The sequence below is a fragment of the Ambystoma mexicanum genome, chromosome 3p (assembly GCF_040938575.1).
Source record: "Ambystoma mexicanum isolate Mex_15411 chromosome 3p, UKY_AmexF1_1, whole genome shotgun sequence".
In the NCBI taxonomy this organism is placed as follows: domain Eukaryota; kingdom Metazoa; phylum Chordata; class Amphibia; order Caudata; family Ambystomatidae; genus Ambystoma; species Ambystoma mexicanum.
The window spans coordinates 986,074,038-986,094,740 of record NC_090925.1 but is presented as its reverse complement, the minus strand read 5'-3'; the positions used below and the strand labels follow the sequence as shown (position 1 = coordinate 986,094,740).

Sequence of the window (20,703 nt, the reverse complement as noted above, 5' to 3'; positions counted from 1 at the left end):
CTCCTAGTTCTGGTTTGGAAACATAAGCCTTCAGACTGTTTGTGTGACAGACCCTAGGGGCTTCCTTGTCCATTAAATAATGGACCTCTCCAAGCTTGCCTAAAACCTTGAAGGGTCCAATACATTTGTCATGCAAGGCCCTCCTGCATTGTAGGACCCATAAGCAACACTAACTGGTCTGGAGTAAACTCCACCATGTCAGTCTTCTGGTCGTGCCAATGCTGGACCAGAGCCTGGCAAGCTTTCAGGTTTTCTGAAGCTTCCGTCATCTTCAGCGCCACCCTCCTCCTGAGGCCTAGCACAGTCAATGACACTCACTGGCTGTAGGGAAGGAGCACTCTCCAACCCTTCCTTTATCAGGGCCAAAGGGCCTCTGACTGGATGACCATAGAGAATTTCAAAGGGGCTAAAACCAAACCCAGCTTGAGGGACTTCTACTGCCATGCTTTCCTTTTGCTTATAGAAGCTCCCACTTTCTTCTAAGGTGTGCCTCTAAAGCACCCATCATGCTCTTCATTGTACGGTTAAGATCTCCATCAACCCATTGGTTTGGTGATGGTAGGCTGCTGGGAACTTGTAGGTCACACCATAGTTCTTCGACATGGCCTGCATGTAGTGGGAGTAAAGCGTAGGCTTCCCTGGATGTTGCCCTTCCAGCAGGGTAGCTGTCTGCTGACGCAGACTTTCCAAAGAGGGACACTGTCCTCTGCTGAAGTCTGCCCTAGAGGGTCCACCTTCTGCATGTAAAGTCTGCAGCACAGGGTGGTCTCTAGGATACAGATCTCCAATGCAGGGAAGGTTTTCATCCAGCTCCGTCACCAGTAGCTGCTTCCTCTTAAGTAGGTTGGTCCCCCCACTCTGCATCAGCTGGGTAAGGGGGTCACAGGTATGACCTGGGGCAGTCCTCTCTGGGATGTCCGTTTTGTGAACCAGTTTTGGTTTCAGACCCTGGAGTTCTCCTTAGTCTCTTGTCTTCTTAGAAATTGAAGGGTGGCCTTCCTGTCGACTGGAGGTATTGAATTTCTACTTGGCCTCAGAGTCTCTTAAGGTTGCCTCTCTGGCCAATCTTGTTTGCTCCCGCTTCTTTTTGCTGGTAGGCCTGGGGGGGGGGGTACTTCACACTACTCCAAGAGACTTCAATTCATTCCCTAACAGGACTCTCCCTGGCACTTCATTCTGTACACCAACAAGGATCCTAACATTCATGTTATTGCACTGGATGAGAGCTGGCAGAAAAGAAACCACTTGGATAGGGCCTCCCGCAGGTTTAGTGGGACCTTTGGGTGCCTTCGCTACAGCCTCAGGTTTGAGAAAACATTCATCAAGCACGGTAATGCTTGCCCCAGTGTCTTATGGCAGGAGTCTCCTGGCCATCTACAAGAACACTGTCCTAATACTCTTTGGTGTTATCTGGAATGGTGTCAAACATCCACATTCAGTTCTTCAAACAGACCCAGGGACACTAAAGATACACTGGATTGAACTCCAATGGGGGTCTTCAGCCAGTAGTTGAAAGTGTGCATTAGCCATTTGTGCTTCTCCCTCAGGGATGAAGGCTAAGGAGGCTGTGTGGACCCCTGAAGGTGTACCCTTACATCTGGGATACCCTTCTACATGGTCTACAGACCCACATACAAAACATTTACCAAATGTTCTTGAGAATGGTGGTTTCTTGCTGACCTCGCTCTGGTTTGGCACCAGAGGGTTCACTAGACGTACCAGGTTTCCCCATGTGATCTAGCCTTATTTTGTTTGTGGCCCTTTGGATGGGTGGAATTAGAATTTTCTTTACCCCCTTTCTTGTGCCGCTTTCCCTCTTCCTTCTTGCGAGTAGCCCCAGAATGCTTAGGAGTGGCCCTGTTGGCTTCCCATAAGACAGCGGCTTGTGCTAGTTTCTTAGGATCAATTTCCTTATAGTAAGCCAAGTGCTGTGTTAAGGAGAATTCCCATAAATGTGCTAATTCCCTTCACAGCACCCCTAGCAACTTTGCTGGATTTTGAGAACTTGTGTTTTTTTACCTGGAAAGAGTGTGAGCCTTTTTTCCCCACTCACGTATTTTGATGCGTCTTTTACTCGTGTTCTTCGATTATGGGGTTTTAGATAACTCCATAGGCATCTTTTCATAGGTGTCAAAGCACACCCAGTGCAGTGACACAGGGATGTCTTTTAGGCTTCCAAATGGTTTAAATACTTTTTCTGGGATAAAATACTGTTTACCAGAGAATGTAAAGTTAAATTGACTTTACTAGTCTTTTTAAATTCCTAGACCCAGCACACACCATCTTCCTATCGAGTGCTGGAGGGGTTACCAAGTATCCCTGTGTCTAGAAACTCATGCAGCAGTCAAATGCTACCCTTTTCTAGCAAAATGGCTGGTGGCAGTGGTTTTACAACAAACTACCATGATTTTTCCCGACCGCGAACACCGGTAGCTAAAAATCACGGGAGCCATGTTATTCAAGATGGTGCCTTAAGCCCCTTGGTTTAAAACAGGTCCCTTTGTTTTGCCATTTCTTTTTGGAAAGGTCCTTCTAGTGTTTGTCTCTGCGCGCCAAACTAGGATTAGTCACTTTGTTTCCATGCCTTTGGCGGGCTTCAGGACTGAAGACCGCCTCTGGCGTCTTAGTGTCTGGGGTGGGCAGGAAGTGAGAGGTGCCCGAAACTCCCTGGGCTTAGTCTCCTAGGAGACCCAAATGCACTCTGGTGCGATTGGCTGGCTGGAATGAAAGAGTGGACAGATGTAGAAGTATACCCAAACCAAAACGATTTTTAGAAATGGAGGCACAGATGCAAAGCAAGAGCATCTTGCTTTGCATCCATCCCTCAATTTCTAAACATCGATTTTTACCCGGCTTTTACCTGCGACGCCAGAGAGAGAGAGACAGTATGGATGGAACAAAGGGCCATCCATACTGCATCTCTTCTCTCCGGCCTGGGGGGGGGGGGGGGGCTAGGAGGGGTTCAGCCCAGACTTCATTCTGCTGGCAGGCGCCCGGAGCACCCGCGTACTCTGCGCCCCTGAAACAGGGCCGCGGCCTGTAACTGCCTCTGGTGCAGGGAGCACCAGAGGCAGTTACAGGCCACGGCCTGGTTTATTTATTTGTTCAATGTCTGTCTGGTCCGTGGACCAGATTAATTTATTTATGCAATGTTGGTCGGACCCAACATTGCAGAAATAAATTAACCAGGTACACGGACCCGACAAACATTGAGCAAATAAATAAACCGGGCCGTGGCCCGTTACTGCCTCTGGTGGCCCCTTTCAGGCCCTATTTGTTCAATGTTTTCTGTACAGCCTCGCAGGCCACATGAAATGGCTTGGAGGGCCACATTGTGGCCCACGGGCCGTATGTTGGACAACCTTGCTCTAGAGCGACTTCTCGGATTAAGGTAAGCAGTAGGTTTTCTCTGCACAGTACATTTGGTTAGAAGAAATGTTTGTGGCTGGATTCTCCTCAGTTGATGGTCATCAACCCAGTCTCTGTATTCCTTGGTCGGGTGACAAAACAGGACAATGATAGGTATCTCAGCAGCAGTCTCGAGACAGGACCTCTGGCATGTATTTATTCAGCTTCTCTGGTCAGTTTGCGGTTTTGGAACTTTTTCCTGCAGCACCAATAAAGGACACGATTTGCCTGTTCAATCTTCGATTTCTGAGCCCTGCACTCTGGTGAGGGGCTCAGGATGAGTGTCTCTGGAGGTTCACCTGGAGCTCAGCAAAGACTTGGACGGTTCAGCCTTTCAAAGACGATGCACTTCAATTGGGTCAGAGGTCTTCGGACATTCGCAGCTCCGGAGAGGCACAGCACCTCGGGAGATTGCTCAGATAAGGCTGGTTGGTCCCACCAGCCACAGGAAAGGAGGAGTCCTCTTCGGAGCTCCTCTGTCGCATAGAACACCGTCAGGACAGCAGTGGTCGCTTCATGGTGTTTCAAAGGGTCTGCAGGTGTCTCTGGTCGTCGTCTTCAGTTACTTCAGTTTCCAGTGGTTGACTGCATTTCTCACCTCAGGAACCTCACCTTTTATTCAGTTTCAGCACACACGCTTCTGCAATCTCTCAGCAGTTTACAAAACAGGGTGGGGTGGCGGTCCAATCAGGACAGCCAGACCCCAGGTGGGAGCTGGTTGCATTCAGGCAGGCAAAGGGCAGGAAAGTGAAAAACACTTCCCGCACTTCCCGCCTAGGCTCCAGTGTGTCTGGGCAGGCAGGGACACCCAATGGTTCTCGCCAAAGGCAAAAAAGGAACAAGTTACTTACCTGTAACAGTTCTCCAGCATCGGTCTAGCAGGGATTCACATGCTCATGAATATTCCCAGTCAGGCTGGGAATCCTCAGTAAAGAAAAAAAAAAAAAAACAGTTTCATTTCTGACCTGTCTTTCTCCTAACAACCAATCACTGGTCTCTGGGTCATACTGCCCCCAGCCAATGACTGTCCTCTACCTAAGCCCCTCCTTTGGCAGCAATCTTCAGATTTGGTAGCATGTAAAGTGGCAGTAGGACCAAGAGAAGAGCCGCAGAGGGGTAGGCGGGAGGGTTTGCATGTGAATCCATGCCAGACCCATGCTGGAGAACAACAGTTTCACGTAAGTAACTTGTTCCTTCTCCAGCATGGGGTCTGGCATGGATTCACATGCTCATGAATAAAGAATACATAGCACACAAGCACAACCACGGAAGGTGGTAAGACTAAATATTAAGCATTTCAACATTAATCAACTCTTACCTTGGTGAAAACCCTTGGCCCCTACTTCAATCCAAAGGGAAGGGCCCTGAACGGATAGTGTTGCCCTTAAACCACGAAGCGCAGAAACTTGGTGTCCCTTGTGAATGGGGATGTGAAAGTAGGCATCCTCCAAGTCCAGCGACGACAGGAAATCCACTTCTTCCTGCTGTCCCAGCACATGCTGAAGGGTGACCATCTTAAACTTCTGGGATTTGATGTACTTGTTCAGACGGCGGAGGTGCAGAATGGGCCCCCAACCGCCCGTCATCTTCTTGACGAGGAAGTACTGAGACTACACTCCGGAGGCTCTTTGGGACGTGCTTCTTCAGCATGGTCCGCACCTCCAGCAAAAGCTGAGGGACATGGTTTTCCTGCCTGGCCACGGGTGGTATGCAAGGACACTCGGAATTCTAGAGTGTGTCCGTGGGCCAGAGCGTCCAGCACCAACGGTCAGTGGAGATGGACTTCCACACGCTGACTAAGTTCACCAGCCGGCCTCCCACCGGGGTGCGCGGGATGGGGCCCGACGACGCGGCCGATTCAATCTTTCTTCGCCGGGGTACCTTGATGGCGACCTCCTCTGGACTTGCTGCGGCCCCTGTAGGCCTCCTGGGCCGAAGAGTGGGACGTTTGACGGTACAACGATTACCCTCGAAGGACCCATGGGACTTTCCTCCAGAGGTCAGAAAGGACGGCTGTTGCAGGGTGCCCAAGGCACGAGCCGTCTCGGTATCCGCCTTGATGGCCTGACGGTACTCTTCCACTGTCTTTCCGAACAGATTATCCCTGTCGAAAAGCATGTCCAATACCCTCGACTGCACCTCCTGGCGAAGGTTTGTGGCCTTCAACCATCCCCACCGACAAAGCAAACGCTGTTGTCCATTTGGAGGAATCCTGCATCGGCAATGTCCGTGGCCACTGATGGCACGGTTGATGCCACCTCGCCCTCCTGCAGGATCTCCAAAGCTTCTGCTCTCTTGCCCTCAGGAGGAGAGCGATTTTAAACCAGAGCTCCCTGTCGTAGCGCGCCGTGAGGGCGTTGGCCGCCTTGATGGTCGCTGCATAAGTTTCTCGCCCCATGGCGTCCCACTTCTTCCCCTCGCTGTCCGGGGGAGAGGAGGTTGTTGACGCCTCCGAGCCAGAGGATTTCTTACCGCCGCGACTATGGAATCTGGGGAAGGCTGGGACCTTAAACAATTGGGTGCAGAGTCTGGCACCCTGTACTGCTTTTCATACCGGTTCCTCTTCACCGGGACCGACAACGGGTTCTTCATAACAGACAGCCCCTCATCCCAAATGTCGTCCAGAGGAATCAACAGCACAGCCTTCCTGTTTGCCTTGCGCCGTTGATACAGAACCCCCCTTTTCCTTGGGTGTCAGCTGAAACAGGTCAGAGGCCCTAGAGATTATGGCATGGCATGTCGGACGGGGAGGTGCTGGGCGACGGAGACGGGAGGTCTCCTAACCCACCGTAGTCATCCGTGCCTGTGCCCGTCCCTACCGTGTCCGGGTCTGTATCCTCCCTCGGTAGAGGGCGACGGGTGAAAAGGCAGTTGAGGGTGCACTCTTATTGGTAGGGGGCACACCTGATGGCCCCGGTGCCGCCAGCGGAAGGGGCATCCTCGTCCGAATCTCCGAACACAAGGTGTGGAGTGCCTGGAGAAGGTCAACCGAAATGTCCGCTGGGGGTTGAGGTGGTTGCTCATGTGGCAGAGGCGGGAGTGACAGTGGTGTAGGGTTCTCCAACTCCTCCACGGCCTGCTCCTCCTAGTCCGTCTTGTTGGGGTCCCTCCCGTAGGCCTTGGCCTCGACTAATTTCTTTTCCAAAATGAAAAGAGAGTAGAAAGCTCCTCCTCCGAGATGTCGTCCGTGCCCTTCAGGACTACCGTGCCCCTCCCACCCCCCTTCTGTTCAACCAGGGGAGACAGTTTCATGGAGATGACTGGCATCACTTTCTCTGGCGTCATTTCTCTGGGCTGGAACGACGATTCCCTCCTGGCAGGCAGGGAAACTCGTCTTGGGACCGTATCCTGCGAACCCACATCCGCGGCCTTCACCAGGGATGCCACCACGCCTTCAATGGATGGCTTCGCTGGGTGAATCAGGTCCTGCGGGGCCTTCACCTTGGGGGTAGGGGGGGCTGCTTGGGGAGTCAGCGCCCTGCTCCCCCTTGGTTTTGTCTGACTGGCCCGTCCAGGGCCTTGGCCTGCAGCCACTCAGACGCCAGCACCGATCCTTCATGGTGCAGGAGACCATCGCCTAGCAAAACGCACAGTCATCCTCCACGTGCGATTTGTCAGAATGCAGGCAGAAGAGGCACACTGAATGCCCATCGTCCAAGTAAATATTCTGCAGGCCACATCCTGAACAAATCCTGAACAGAGGCGTCAAGTCTACCTTCTCCTCTGCCATGTCCACACGGGGTAGGCCTTGAAGGAGCTTCTGGAATCCTCCAAGAAGAAACGCGATGAAGTCACTCTTGAGGGGTGCTGAAAAATCCAAAAACGGATCACCGTTAATCAGAAGATGGATCGATTGACCGGAAAAATAGAGTACAACTCTTAGAAAAAAGAAAAATTATAAAAAAAATTTTTTTAAAAAAAAACAGAACGCAGTAAAAGCTCGAGAGCTATATCACGAGGACTCCCAACACTTGAACGTGCAGTAAAAATCTGAAGATGGCTGCCAGAGGAGGGGCTTAGGTAGAGGGCAGTTATTGGCTGGGGGCAGTAGGACCCAGAAACAGATTTTTTATTTACAGAGGATTGCCAACCTGACAGGGAATGTTCATGAGCATGTGAATCCATGCCAGACGACATGCTGGATAACACCTCCCAGAATGGTGGAATAGCTAACAAAAGAACCACCACGCTAGAAATGGTGAAAAATAAAGAGCCACCAAATTGGAACTTAGGTGAACCTATTGTGCACAACCGATATCAATTGCAGTTAAAAAATTAAAAAATAATTGGTGTAACACGTCCACTGCCACCAGCCATAACTAGAAGGTTGTCAATATTACAAAACAAAGTCACAGGAGCAGAGAGAGGGGGGATACTAGACATCCCCATAATACTCCACTTAAGGTGGTGAGTGCTAATCTCTCATAGGATAAAGTTTTGAGGGATACAAAGTGTCCCTCTATCCTTAAGAACTGTTTAAATACATGGAAGAAAGGCTTCACTAATTCAGGATAACGATGAAAAATCCCAACAACAAGCAGGTAAAGGGGACTGCTTTCACTACATTCAGGAGGCAGTGCCTGAACACCACACCCAATCACACAGTGTCACAGAGTGGTGGTCAGTCAATTGGAGACTATCCTTCCAAGAATATCCATGCATTCTGGAAAGGCCTCTCCCACAAAGGAGGGAACCCACACCGTTCCAGACAGATTCTGTATGCCAGTCCGAATTGGTTCCAGGCATACTAAAGCCCAAAACTCCATCCACCCCCAAGCCTTGGGATAAAGGCATCCAGTGGCCCAAGATGGTTACTTTCTCTTGCACACAAAAAACAATGGATAGTCATGTAACTCCACAGGTCTTCAAGGCACACGTAGAACCTCCATTAGTGAAAGGGGGGAGGGGTAAAACAGGACCCAGCCAGGTAATATGGATTCCCTTGGTTGAACCATAACCTAGGCAAAGAAGTCACTGTCAGCTACCCACATGACTAACAAAGAAGGGTTGCCTTCTCTGGGACACTATGGGGTACATTTTGGGTACTGCATTGTGACTCAAAGCGGAGCGCACAGTCAGTCACACAGGCTTAAGCCAGAAAAGCCATCAAAAAGGTACAGGGGTCTACCTATTCAGGTAAACAAATAAAGTGCTTTCTAGCTAACACACCAACAGTGAAAATCTCATTAAAGAGTGAACGACCAGAACACCAGCTAAAGAGTCCCTGTACAGTATTGAGAAATGGCAAGACTTAATAGAATAACTGGATATGGTATACACCAACGGATTACAATCTGACAAAGCTCTAATCATACCTTCTTCCAATCTTTGAAAAAGTTTTTCATAAAAATGTCTTTTGTAGTGTATTCATGGTCAAGCATTCGCGCAAAGAATGTGGCAACCTCTTCAGCGTTTGGGCTCAGCTTCATTTCTTTACCTGAAATGGGTAAAACCATATCAGAATGGCCATTTTGGTCATTAAACACTTGTAAGCTGTAGTAAAACATTTCAAAGCTAGGCAAGACATTTGAAATCCAGGCAGATGGCTCACCGTCGTAGTAGAATTTCACATGGTCAGGAAGTGGCTCATAGGGAGGGGCAAAGACGGGCCCTTTGTGCTCAAGGAATTTCCACTTTATGCCTTCTGGATGGCGCTCCTCTTCCCACCTTTAAAGAGAAAACCATGAGATAAGAGCTGACCAAGTTCTAATCGAGTTAGTGAACACATTGAAAACACAGACACCAGTCCAAGACACTCACTAACAAAACCAAAAAACATTGTCTTTAAGCTCTGCAGATGAGATAGCTTTAGGAGCTTTGAAACACATGGTTACTGTCTAAGCACTACACCATCAACCGAATATTGTGAATTTGTCAGACAAGAAAAAAGATTACACTTCATATTCACACTCCGTGTATGAGAATAGTTACACAAATTTGGGTATTTCAACAAATTAGTGCCTTCTAAAGACGTACATCTGAATAAACTTGCTTTAGCGGTTACATTTTTAAAAAAGCCTCCCATTTACCCAAAAGGGAATGTTACAGAATATTATCTGTTAAACACATTTGCCATTTCCTTAATTTGGTGCAACAGGGAAGGAGAAAGAACTTCAAAAGCAGTCCGGGGCTGCTAATAATATTTATTGTGTGCACCAGAATAGGAGCAAAAGTGAAAACCAAGGTACGTTAAACAGAAAACAGAAGACCTGATCCGTGTAGTGCAAACAGGTGCTCAAATTACTTGTGGCAATAACGTAAAGCAGCTCTGCTAATTTCTATCAGGATCACACAGCCTCTGCTCCCGTTTTATGCAGGTACAGAAGGCAGTTGTGAGCATGATGGAAATGCAATAGTTCAGCACTTTTGAATGCTTGGGGAGAGGATTTAAAACAGCCCATAGTAGAGACGTCTGCCCATCTGGTGTATACTTAAGGCCATTAGACTTATGGTCACAAAAGAAGCAACGATTTAGGGATTCAAATGGGAAGCCAGGCACTGTAAGAGTGCACAGTCACTACTTCAAAGGCCCAGGAACAGAGCATTAGTGCAGGCATGGTGCTCTACAGTGGAGGCCACATATTTCACCGAGTTGACCCCAATTAAAAGGAACTGAATCAGAGTTATATGGATTTGTTACTTGTAAGTTAAGCTGGTGGCAGCATTTTACGTTATTTCTAGTATGCACATTTGCTTTTACCGCACATGGCTAGTGCCTTATAATGGACAAACCACGAGATTATCGCTTTTTCTTTGGCTTTATTGTTTGGCCTTCCTGCCTTGCCAGGTCAGGAAATCTCACGCAAGGTAATTTGCTTGCCGGGAAAGCCCCTGCTTTTGAGGGCTAGTGATACTTTGTGTGCATGGCCCAGAAAGGGGGTGGGACTATCTGGTCCCACTCCACATACTTTGTGCCATTGAGTCTAGGTATGGAGACCGAGTAAAACCAATAGTTGTCCACGATTGGACAAATACTGACTGTTCTAGTGCAGCTCTTTACCATTAGTGGGCATAGACTTGCTTGCAGGGTGGAATTTGGCTAAGAGGACTCCTCCAACAGCCATTTCAGCAGAGCAGCGTTGAAGCCAAGAATCCCATGTAGAACTGAAGATTTGAAGACTCCCCCCAAAGAGGGTCCAGCATGCCTTCCTGCGTCAGGCCCAGTGAAGCCCTGATGAACTACCTGATCTGCCAAGTCCCGGTGCGGTGCGTTAACTCTTGGACTGGTGGGACCAGTCTACATTTGGAGATGCAGCTGTCCTAAGCCTTCGGAAGTGTCCCGAAACGACCCGGTGGACTGACCAGCTATCCATTAGGTTACCTCAGAACTTTTGACGATTCACGTTTGCAGCCAGAACTCTGGTCATCAGCTTGTGGCAATAGTCAACTTACTGCCGAATTTCAGCCTCCCAACCTCTGCTCTGGAAAGGCTTGTGCAACCGCGACTGGAAGGACGCCTGTGAAGTGTTAAGATGCCTGAATTGGTGCTTTCTACATTTCTCTATCGCCAAGAGAATCTTTGCAACAGCAGCTCAGGCACCTCTCACCGGAACCAAAGGCAGGAAATACAACCTCCAGCGACCCAAAGTGTTAAGCAAGATTTTATGCATTAACCCACACACTTCCTAAACCCTGAGGTGACTTCAATAACTATGACTCTGGACATTGAAATATCACTGGTACATTTAGAGCAATACTGAGTTTGGTGTAAAAAATAAAAGGTTAGGGAAGGAAACAATGGTTGACAAGTTTCTCAAACAGGTAAGCACTTTTGAAACACCCACCCCATGCAATGTATATTAACCCTTTCCCAGCTATACAAGTATTGTATTTTGTTATTTATATAGCGCTCTTTTCCCACTTGTGTGGCCTCAATGCACTTTTTCCTTGGATGAACGCCCTTGGTGACCGTAGTCTATGTCGTTGGAGTTCTAGGGGTGGTTAGTTTAGGAGATGCGTGTGCATGTTGCCATTCTAGGACTTAGGTGGCTGGCAAGGCTCAACTAAGCAACAGCCCTAGAAAGGTCAGCCACATGGTTAGGTGCTGTTGAGGGTTAGAGATAGATTGCTATTGAGTTTGTGGGTCAGCTACACCAAATTGCTTTCGGGTGGTGGTCGCTGCGTGCTAGTGGTAGAGGTGTTGAGGTAAATCAGGTGCTTCAGTCTGGACGGCCATGTGTGCACTAGGCTGGATGTGCTTAGCTGTAGGCATATTCCATCATGCATGGATGCTTGGCCGTGCCTGTGGCCACACTAGTGGTGCGAGCTATACGTACCGTAGATTTGAGAGTCCTGTATATTGGGAGAGAGGCCTACACTTGACAATGCAATTGAGTACAAGGCTAAACAAGCTAGAGCCTTAGAGCCTACACTAGCAGTGCAATTTGAGTAGAGGGCTAAGAAGAGAAATGATAAGTTACTCACCGTAGTGACATACTCTTAGTCCATAGTCCCCTTTCCTCCATACTGTATGGGCATCCCTTCCAAGGGACGCGAGACCGAACCTTTCACCAGAAAAAACCTTCTTCCCCTTTAAATTTAGAGTTGTGCGGGGGTGCGGCCCAGGGAGCATGCACTGCCCTGACTCCGCCCTCCAGCTCCACACCTCGGTCCCCATTGACACGTCAACAATAGATTTAACATTGCCTAATGACACCAGTATTATTAGGGTGGGACGTATGCAGGAAAGGGGACTAAGGACCAAGTACGGTAGTCACTACGGTGAGCAACGAACAAGTTACTTTCTTACCTGGTAACGTTCTTTCGATGGGATGGTCCGACGACGTATTCCATATCTATGACATGTAATCACCACAGCTGTGCTGCTTCGGAAACTTTTTCGGCGTCTGCGTCCTGCGTCGATGACGTCGATGCGCCGTCGTCGAGGACCTCCTCCGACGTGATAAGTAGAACGCACGACGCCCATAGCCTCAGTTGTAGTTTTTTCCCCCAGAACGTGTGACATAAGTCAACTGCCAGTCAGACACAAAGCCTTGCGGAACATAAGCTGCAATCGCAAAAGAAATTCTGCAGCGGGGAAGGCCGGGCGGGAGCGATATGGAATACGTCGTCGGACCATCCCATCGAAAGAACGTTACCAGGTAAGAAAGTAACTTGTTCTTCGAGGGGATTGGGTCCTCCGACGTATTCCATATCTATGACAGACTCCCAAAGCAGTACCAAAGCAAGGAGGAGGGAAAGAATTTAGAATCAAAATGTAGAATAGCCAATCAAATAGCAGAGCAAAGGACCGCCTTGCCAAAGGCCAGATCCTGTGCTCGGATGGAATCAAGGGAATAGTGACGTACAAATGTATGTACTGAAGCCCAGGTGGCTGCATCACAGATGTTGCGAATAGGAACACCCCTCTGCAGGGCAGTAGACGCAGCCATACCCCTGGTAGAATGGGCCCGCAAGCCAGCCGGTGGGTCCTTACCCGCCAAACGGTAGCACTCCGAGATGGCCAAAATAATCCAGCGAGACAAAGTCTGTTTCGTCACAGCTTGCCCCAAACGCTTACCAGCGTAACCAATAAAGAGTTGATCATCCACTCCGACCCGGGACATGCGTGAAACATAAAAGCTTAAAGCTCTCCTAGAATCAAGCCTATGGAGCCTCTCCTCTTCCTTACCAGGATGCGGAGGAGGATAGAATGCCGGAAGAACAACCTTCTGGGCCAAATGAAATTCCGTCACTACCTTCGGAAGAAAAGAAGGACGAACTCTAAGGACAACCCTGTCCTTGTGAAATACAGTGAAGGGAGGCTTAACTGAAAGTGCCTGTAACTCACTCACTCTGCGAGCGGAAGTAACCGCAACTAAAAACACAGTTTTCAGAGTCAACAGCCTCAAAGGGCAAGAATGTAAAGGCTCAAACGGAGCACCCATAAGAAACTTAAGAACCAGGTTTAAATCCCAACCGGGCACCAGGAAAGGTGACGGAGGGAACACATTAGCGAGCCCTTTCAGGAACTGTGAAATCAAAGGGATTTTAAAGTAAGAACACTCTTCAGACGAGCGCTTAAAGATGGACAGCGCCGCCAGGTAACCCTTAACGGTACCCACTTGCAAGCCCCTGTGGGCCAAAGAAAGTAAAAAGGACAGAACCATGGGGATGTCACATGCAAAAGGATCCACATTCTGAACTCTGCACCAGTCGCAGAACTTACGCCAACGGCAACGGTACAGAGACTTTGTTGCCGGCCTTCGGGCCGAAAGCAACACCTCCATCACGTCTTCAGGGAGGTCCCAATCCTTATACCTCAACCTTTCAGAAACCAAGCGTGAAGGTTGAGGGATCTGACCTCTGGATGGAGAACCTGACCCCCCTCCCGTGAGAGCAGATCGTCTCGGTAGGGAAGACGACGTGGAGGGCAGATGGATAAGTCGAGAAGGTCCGGGTACCACGTCCTCCGAGCCCACGCCGGGGCAATGAGGATCATCCGGGAACCGAACTTCCGTAACCTCCGCAGCACTTGCGGGATGACGGGGACTGGAGGAAACGCGTACAGCAGCGGGAATGACCACTCCACCACGAACGCGTCTCCTAAGGCTCCTTCTGGAGGAAATTCCCGCGAGCAAAACCTTTCGCACTTCCGGTTGACACTGGAGGCGAAGAGATCCACTTGAGGGGTCCCCCAAAGGGCGAAGATCTCCAGGAGAATCTCCTGAGCCAACTCCCACTCGTGAGAGATCGCACTCTGCCTGCTCAGAGCGTCCGCCGTCACGTTTTCGGCACCGGCCAGATGAACTGCCGAGATCGAAACTTCCTGCTGGATGGCCCAGAACTCGAGCTGCATCGCCTCTCTGCACAGAGGAAGTGACCCTGCCCCCCCCCTTTTTGTTGAGGTAGTGCATGGCCACTGTGTTGTCCGTCAGGATCAGGACATTCTTCCCTCGCACAGACGGCAGAAAAGCCTTCAGGGCTAGCCTGACGGCCCTCAGCTCCAACAGATTGATATGGAGTCTGGACTCCGACGGAGACCAACGACCGCTGACTGTCAGCCCGTTGGCATGAGCTCCCCATCCCGTGAGGGATGCATCCGTCACGATCCGTCACCTCCGGCCAGGGAAGCCAAAATGGAGCCCCCTTCATCAAGTTGCCTTCGACGGCCCACCACAGAAGGTCCCGGGCGACCGAGGACGGCACCTGAATCGAGTCCGACATCCTGCCGGAGGACTGCGACCATTGCGTCTTGAGTGCCCACTGCAAAGATCTCATCCGCAGGCGAGCCTCTGGCACCAGAAGAATGCAGGATGCCATGAGGCCGAGCAACCTCAAGAACTCGAACGCTGGGAGCGTCTGGGCATGCTGAAACTTGTGCACCATCTGCTGAATGTGAAGAGCCCTCACCTGGGGAGGAAAACACTGCCCCAGGGAAGTGTCGAGCACTGCTCCGATGTACTGGAGCCGCTGCGTTGGCGTCAAATGGGACTTCTTTAAATTGAGGGAGAAGCCCAGCCTGTGAAGGGAGCGACAGGCGATCGATAGATGATCCAGGACTTGCTCGGGAGAGCTCCCCCTGATCAACCAATCGTCCAGGTAGGGGTAGACGTGAATCCCCCCTTGCCTGAGATGCGCTGCCACCACCACCATGAGCTTGGTGAAAACCCTCGGGGCGGAGGTCAATCCGAACGGCAGGACCCGAAACTGAAAGTGCGAGTCGCCAACCACGAACCTCAGGTACTTCTTGTGCTTGGGATGGATCGGCACATGGAAGTAAGCATCCTTGAGGTCGAGTGACACCAACCAGTCCTGAAGCTGAAGGGCCTGGAGGACTTGAGAGAGTAACCATCTTGAACTTGTCCTTCCTGAGGAGTTTGTTCAAATCGCGCAAGTCCATGATGGGTCTCAATCCCCCGTCTTTCTTCGAAACCAAAAAATAAGGGGAATACCAACCCTTGTTCCTCTCCGCTACAGGCACCAGTTCTATGGCGCCTTTCTCCAGCAGGGCTTGAATTTCCTGCGCAAGGAGCGGATCCGGACTCTGCAAAGAGAGGTTCCCCGGTGGATTGTCGCAAGGCCTGTGCCGAAAAGGAAGTCAGTAGCAGTGGGTTATGATCTCCAGAACCCACACATCTGAAGTAATGGCTTGCCACTCTACAAGATGCTGCGCCAGCCTTCCCCCAACCGGCGAACCATGGGACATGGCCTCAAGACTGAATGGGAGCGGCTGCGGCGTTACCTGAGGGCAAAGAGGCAACTGCCCGAGCGGCCTTGGCACCACGGGTACCCTGTCGTCCACCTCTGGTACCCCTGTGTTGGCCTCTTTGACTGCCAGCTCCTCTCGCTTTACTGAAGGAGTAATAGCGAAAGGAACCACCCCTCCACTGCTGTCCCCTAGGACGAAAAGGCGGAGGTTGGCGAACTGCAGCGCCCAACGACTTCGCTGCAGCTTTTGAGGTCTGCAACCTCTCAAGGCTCTCGTCAGCCTTGCTGCCAAAAAGGTGTTCACCATCAAAGGGCATGTTGAGGAGCCGGGACTGCACATCAGGAGCAAACCCCGACTTACGCAACCACGCAAACCTGCGTATCACGGTGCTCGCCGCCATGGACCTACTGACGCATTCAGCCAAGTCCAGACCCGACTGAACGGACTCACACATGGCATCCTTACCATCCTGGACCATAGCAAGGAAACCATCCCGTTCAACCCCTTCGGGAATATGTTCAGCCGCTAACGCAACACAGTTCCACAGAGTGCGTGAAACGTGACAAGGCACAAATGGAGTTGGCTGCCTGAAGCGCCATACCACCAGAAGAAAACACTTTCTTCGCCCAGCCATCAAAACGTTTGTCGTCCCTATCAGGAGGGATGGTAGGGTACGACGCCTGCTTCGCCGGGGCCGTGGCCGCCTGCACCACCAAACTTTCCGGAGTGGGGTGCCTGGTCAAGTAGCAGGGGTCGCTACTGGCTGGACGGTATTTACGCGACAAGGATCTGCCCACCGCCGGGAGACTCTCCGGAGCAGTCCAAGCCGCCGCCACCCTTCTCTGCAAAGCCATATGGAACGGCAGTACCGGGTCAGTTGGGGGACCAACATCAAGGATGTCCGTCAGATCATCCTGCACAAACTCCCCTGGGGGAGCAGACCATCCCAGATACTCAGACACCCTAGCCATAAGGCGCCGGTACGAGGAATCGGCATGGGAGCCAGGCTCAGGCCTACAAAATTCCACCTCCGGAGAGGTGTCCAGTCCACTGGCATCATGCAGTGACTGCCTCAAATCGTCAAACTGACTATGGCCCGAGACAATTTCATCTGGCACCTGACTAGGAACCAGGCCATCAGAATCCTCATCCGCCTCCGAAATATATTCCAGTTGGCGAAAAGGCACCCGAGAGTGCTTGCTCTTAACCAGAGCCTTCCTAGGGGGTACACCCGTGACACGGGGCACCTCCGACACGAAAGGCGTCGATGGCGTCGAGCGAATCGGCGCCGACGCCGAGAAAACCGGCAACGGCGCCGAGAGGATCGGCGTCGAGGAAATCGGCGTCGACGTCAGATGCAGCGCCTCCAGTATCGGCCATGTCGACACAGCCCTCGAAGCCGGAGCCCCGAGCGTGTCCCTCGACGACCTGATCGTCGACGGCTTCGACGAGGCCCTCGAAGCCGGAGCCTCGAGAAAGCCTGTCGACGCCCTCAACGCCTCAGACGTCGATGTCTTCCTCGAAGACTTCACAGGAGCACACGGTCTCGAACGCGTCGAGGACCGGGACCTGGAACGGGTACGGCGAGAACGAGCCTCCTTGTCCGAACGGGACCGCTCCCGTGACTCGTGCCGACCACTCTTGCGAGCGGCGTCTCTCGACCTCACACTGCCGACCCCACTCGGGGGCGCGGACGGCTGAGTACGCTGCGACTCAAGAATCGCCAACATTTTCTTCCCGAAGGAAGCCCATTCTTCCGGCGTCGCACGGCTGGTGGGGTAACCGACGTGCCGTGCAGAATCCTCGGAAGAGGACCTGGAAGGCGACCGGTGACGGCGCTTCCGAGAATGCCTCGAAGAGGCCGAGGAGTGGCGAGACCCACTCCTAGAAGAAGACCGACGAGACTTCCGACGATGGCGCGGAGAGTCACCCCTCGAATCATCCGTCGAAAGCCCCACCGACTTCGACTTCCGGGGCTTGGACACCCGACCTACCGACAACTTCTTCTTACGTTCGCGTAAGGCTTTGGACGTGAGCGACTGGCAGTCGACAGTCATCCGTGTCGTGGGCCTCCCCGAGGCACCAGAGGCAGGCGTCGTGCGAGTCAGTCACCGACATCTTGGACCCACACTCCCCGCACTTCTTAAAGCCCGGACGCGGGGTTGAAGACGAAGTGGAAGACATCGCCGAAGGAAATTCACAAACGAACAGGTTCGAAGAACCAGAAAGAACAGAACTCCAAAGAGTCGAGGCTTAGAACCGAGAAACACGAAGCAACACGTTCGCGGAAAAAACAGAACTGAGGCTATGGGCGTCGTGCGTCCTACTTATCACATCGGATGACGTCGGACGTCGGAGGAGGTCCTCGACGACGGCGCATCGACGCAGACGCCGAAAAAGTTTCCGAAGCAGCACAGCTGTGGTGATTACATGTCAGATATGGAATACGTCGGAGGACCCAATCCCCTCGAATTATAATTACTCTCATGTCCTGTCCCCTTTCCTCCATACTGTATGGGCGATTACAACTGATTGTAGCCCAGGGTGGAGAGGAGACCCTCCTTAAGCAAAAAAAGTTCCCGAGAACCGCCTTTCCGAAAGCCGCATCAGAACTAGAGCCAGCATCCAAACAGTAATGCTTGCAGAAAGCCGAGGGAGAGGCCCAAGTGGCCACCCTGCTTATGACTTGCCAAGGGACATAGCGCTGGAATGCGATGGCATGCATGTTGGACGGGAGCGGCTTGTGCTGGCCTTCATGCGCTTCTTTGACGGCAGAGACCATCCAGCGGGATATGGAAGCATTAGAGGCCCGATAGCCTGTCCGTGAACCTCTGAAAGTGACAAACAGGGCATCCGATTTGCGGAAGCCCTTGAGCCCGTCAAAGTAGAATGTCAGGGCACAACTGACATCCAGGCAGTGCAGCACTCTGCCTCGTCCTTGGGGGGAAACATAGGAAGGACGATTTCCTGGTCCAAGTGGAACGCAGACGGTACTTTGAGCAGAAATGCCGGGTGTGTCTGCAGGACTACCTTGTCCTTGTGAAAGGTAGTATATGGTTCTGAGATGCCAACTAGTAAGGTCGTCTTGATGGTGACCAGCCTGATGTCCACAGACGCCATTGGCTCAAACTGTTTATGTGCCAGGGCGCCCAAGACCATGTAAAGGTCCCACACCGGGTGCAATCTCTTGACGGGCGGGTAGAGCCTTGCGAGTCCCGTCAGATGTTGGACGATAGGGTTGGAGGAGGGTGGATTCCTGTGGAGTCTCTGGTCCATTTGTTTTTGTACTGGGCCCTGGTTGCTTTGCTCTTGGCACCTTGTATGATCTCCAGATTGGCCTGTCAGAGGCTAAGGTGCTCAAGTGTTTGCTGCTCAGGTACCACGCTGTGAGGGCTAGTTTCCCTGGCGCAGGATGGATGACTGCCCCCCCCCGCTGTGCCAGATGATGTGCTGGGCCTGTCGGGAGGTGAATCGGGGGCACCTCCGAAAACCATGGCCTGGCTGGCCACCATGGAGCCATTAAAATGAGTTGGCGAGACACCTTGATTTTGCAAATTACCCCGTGAAGCAGGGGAGTGGGCGGAAAGCCGTAGGCTTTCATGCCGGTCCACTGGAGGTGAAATGCGTCGCCCAGAGAGCCGGGGCCCCGACCTTGCCAGAATGCAAACTGGGGACACTTCTTGGTGTGCCAGGTGGCAAAGAGATCCACCTGGGGGTGACGCCACCTGTTGAAAATCTGAATGAGGTCTTTTAGCTGCCACTCCCAATTGTCTGCTCCCAGCCTGCTGAGCCAGTCAGCTTCCAGGTTGGATTCCCCGGGAGGGGGACTGTCGTGAGGTCAATTTCGTTTTCCAGGGCCCAGTCCCACATGCTGATTGCCAGTCTGCACAGAGGGGGGGATCTGGTTCCTCATTGCTTGTTGACGTAGTACATGCTGGTCAAGTTGTCTGGATGAGAGCAACCTTGCCCCTGAGAAGTGTTAGGAATGCCCTGAGCACCAGACACATTGCATTCAGCTCTAGCCAATTGATATGGTATTCCTGCTCCTGTCGAGACCAGGTGCCGTGGACGGAGAGATCGTCCAGGGTGGCTTCCTAGCCCTCGAGCTAGGAATCTGGTGATGGTGGCCTGCGGGGTGGGCAGCCAGAAGGGCTTGCCTGTCGGAAGGTTGCAGTCTCTGGACCACCAAGTCAGGTCCGAGTGGAGAGATGGAGGAACATTGATCATCTTGGATTGAGCCCCACTCCTGGTTCCAGGAGGTCGCAAAGTGGAGCTGAATCCTCCTCAGTCTTGTGTGCGGAATGGCCAATAGGACCGCTGCCAGTAGACCCAGGAGATGTTGGTACCACCATGCCGAGGTCACTTCTCTGCTGAGAAAGTGGGCGGTAGCCCTCTTGATGGCCAAGATTTTGTCCTCCGATGGAAATATCTTCTCGGAACACGTGTCCGAGATGAGGCCCAAGAATGTCAGTCTGCGTAGGCTGCAGCTGTGACTTCGAGATTGAGCAAGAAGCCCAGATCGTGCAGCGTGTTTTTAAGGGCATTGAAGAGTGGTGAACCGCTTCCGGATATGTAGCCCTGACGAGCCAGCCGAGGTATGGGAGATGGAGGCCCTACGCTCTGAGGAGCGTAGGGCCTCCATCTCTCTTGTAGAGGGTCTTTGAGTCATCTGGTCTAGTGTTTTCAGGGTGTCATGCTCCCTTTTTGTGGTCTTGAGGGCCTCGTCGACCGCTTTCCCCAAACAGGTTGGATTCTTCCACGGGTTTATCAGTGACGCTTGCATCTCTGGCTTGAATCCAGAGTTCCGTAGCCACGCATGTTTCTTCAGGAGTGTGCCCTGAGCCAGGGATCGACCAGCCGTCTTGGCAGAATCCAATGTGTTCTTAAATATGCTTTGGTTCACTTGCCTGCCCTCAGTGACAGCGGTCAGGAGACTAGTACGTAGTGGTTCGGGAACCTCCAGTATGCCTTCTTGTAGTAAGGCCCACTGAGCATCGGCGTAGCTGGCCAACAAGGTTGTGTAGGCAATACGTGTTAAACGCTGCTGCGACCGTGACCCTCTTCCCAAGGGCGTAAAGTCTTTTACCTTCCTAATCAGGGGGGGTGCCTCGACGGTTGACAAAGGGACCCCTGCCCTCTTTCTT

At 51.8% G+C, this 20,703-nt stretch overlaps 1 protein-coding gene across 1 annotated transcript in view; it reads right to left on the bottom strand.

Annotated features, from left to right (window-relative positions):
- The window catches only part of TOP1 (DNA topoisomerase I), a 690,967-nt gene that overhangs the window by 389,217 nt on the left and 281,047 nt on the right, over nucleotides 1-20,703 (bottom strand). The window contains exons 9-10 of the mRNA XM_069652271.1: nucleotides 8,960-9,075; nucleotides 8,724-8,845 (exon numbers count right to left, since the gene is read on the bottom strand). Of these exons, the coding sequence (XP_069508372.1) occupies nucleotides 8,724-8,845; nucleotides 8,960-9,075 (238 nt within the window). The remainder of the gene's footprint in view (nucleotides 1-8,723; nucleotides 8,846-8,959; nucleotides 9,076-20,703) is intronic.